Raw genomic sequence first — 1463 nt, forward strand, 5'->3', positions numbered from 1 at the left:
TATATATATATATATTATGCCGCGTTCTCCGACTCTTTGGTTGACATATGCTATGTCAGTTCTAAGCCCCTTGAGATTAAGAATTCGATCCCGCTGGTATGCGGATCCGTCGAGTGATTAGACACATGAGGTTGATTTGGGCTCATATAATAGTCTCTTGCCAATCTTATATATATATATATATATCTTGATTTCATTGTTGCCTTATATTTCAAATATTTAAAATTGCTAAAATACACTATGTTGCAATAAAAAAAATTACAGGTTCAATGCTAGCATGATGCTAGAAAAGAGCAAAAATAAGAGAATACTATTTGTGGGGGATTCAATAGGGAGGAATCAATGGGAATCTCTAGTATGCATGTTAAGGATAGGTGTCACAAATCAAACTAGGGTTTATGAGAAGAATGGGAATCCAATCTCCAAACACAAAGGATATCTTATCATTCTCTTCGAAGACTATAACCTAACCATTGAGTACTACAGAGCACCTTTCCTTGTGGCCATCGGTCGACCTCTTCCACACTCTCCCAACATTGTTCGTAGGGCGATTCACATCGATACGCCTCATTGGGATTCCAACAAGTGGGTTGGTGCTGATGTCATTGTCTTCAATGCTGGGCATTGGTGGAATATTGATAAAACCCTAAAGAAGTACGTAAATATTTTTTTCCCTCTTTCTTTTTTGGTTTCTTATAGACATCTTTTTCCTTTTTTTTTTGAAGTAACTATGTTATATCTTGGATTGTGCCCACCCTAAAATTTGAGATTTTTTATACAAATAATAAATCAAAATAATTTTTTTTTATAAAGTTTGGGGAATTTAATAATGTTGCCTCCTCTCAGTAAATTTTTTTTTTTTACCCAATACTTAGAAAATTTTAAATATTTGATGATTTTAATCACCTTAGAGAATAAAGATGGCTCCACTCTGGAATTTAGTGAGTCTTATTTATAATATTAGCAGATGTATAAGATTATTACTTGTTGTTGTCCAATTTTTTCTGCAACATTGACATGTCATGAACAAATTTCTATCATCTTGCACGACTCTCGAGACATAATATAGATCTCAAAGCAATATCTTTGAGCAAAAAATGTTCAAACTTTGATTAAGTGTAATGGAGAGCTCCAATTTTAGCAAAATTATAGAGTCAAACTTACCGGCTCGACAAGATAAATCCACCGAGTCCAAGATCACCCAATTTCAATATCATTAAGACACTTAAATGTCCATCGGATATCATTTGATCAAGGAATTTCTCAAGGTCGTTCGATCAAAGTGATTTATATTCCAACATGAATTACACCCAAAGCTCTATAAATAGAACCTCACCTCTCTCATGAGAGGGGGGAGGAGAAAGAACTCAAGGCTTGGCTAAGAGCTTAAAGCTTTGAGAATGAGCTAAAGTCCAACATCATCATCGCCGACCATCGTTGACTTTCGTCAACTGCTATCGACC

At 34.9% G+C, this 1463-nt stretch overlaps 1 protein-coding gene across 1 annotated transcript in view; it reads left to right on the forward strand.

The window, feature by feature from the left end:
• LOC110036915 (protein trichome birefringence-like 8) overlaps positions 1-654 on the forward strand; it is a gene marked incomplete at its 3' end in the record, with an annotated part of 1712 nt that extends 1058 nt beyond the window's left edge. The window contains exon 2 of the mRNA XM_020741475.1: positions 265-654. Coding sequence (XP_020597134.1) covers positions 265-654 — 390 coding nt within the window. The remainder of the gene's footprint in view (positions 1-264) is intronic.
• Positions 655-1463: the final 809 nt, after the last annotated feature.

The sequence above is a fragment of the Phalaenopsis equestris genome, unplaced genomic scaffold, assembly GCF_001263595.1.
Source record: "Phalaenopsis equestris unplaced genomic scaffold, ASM126359v1 Scaffold212555, whole genome shotgun sequence".
Lineage (NCBI taxonomy): Eukaryota > Viridiplantae > Streptophyta > Magnoliopsida > Asparagales > Orchidaceae > Phalaenopsis > Phalaenopsis equestris.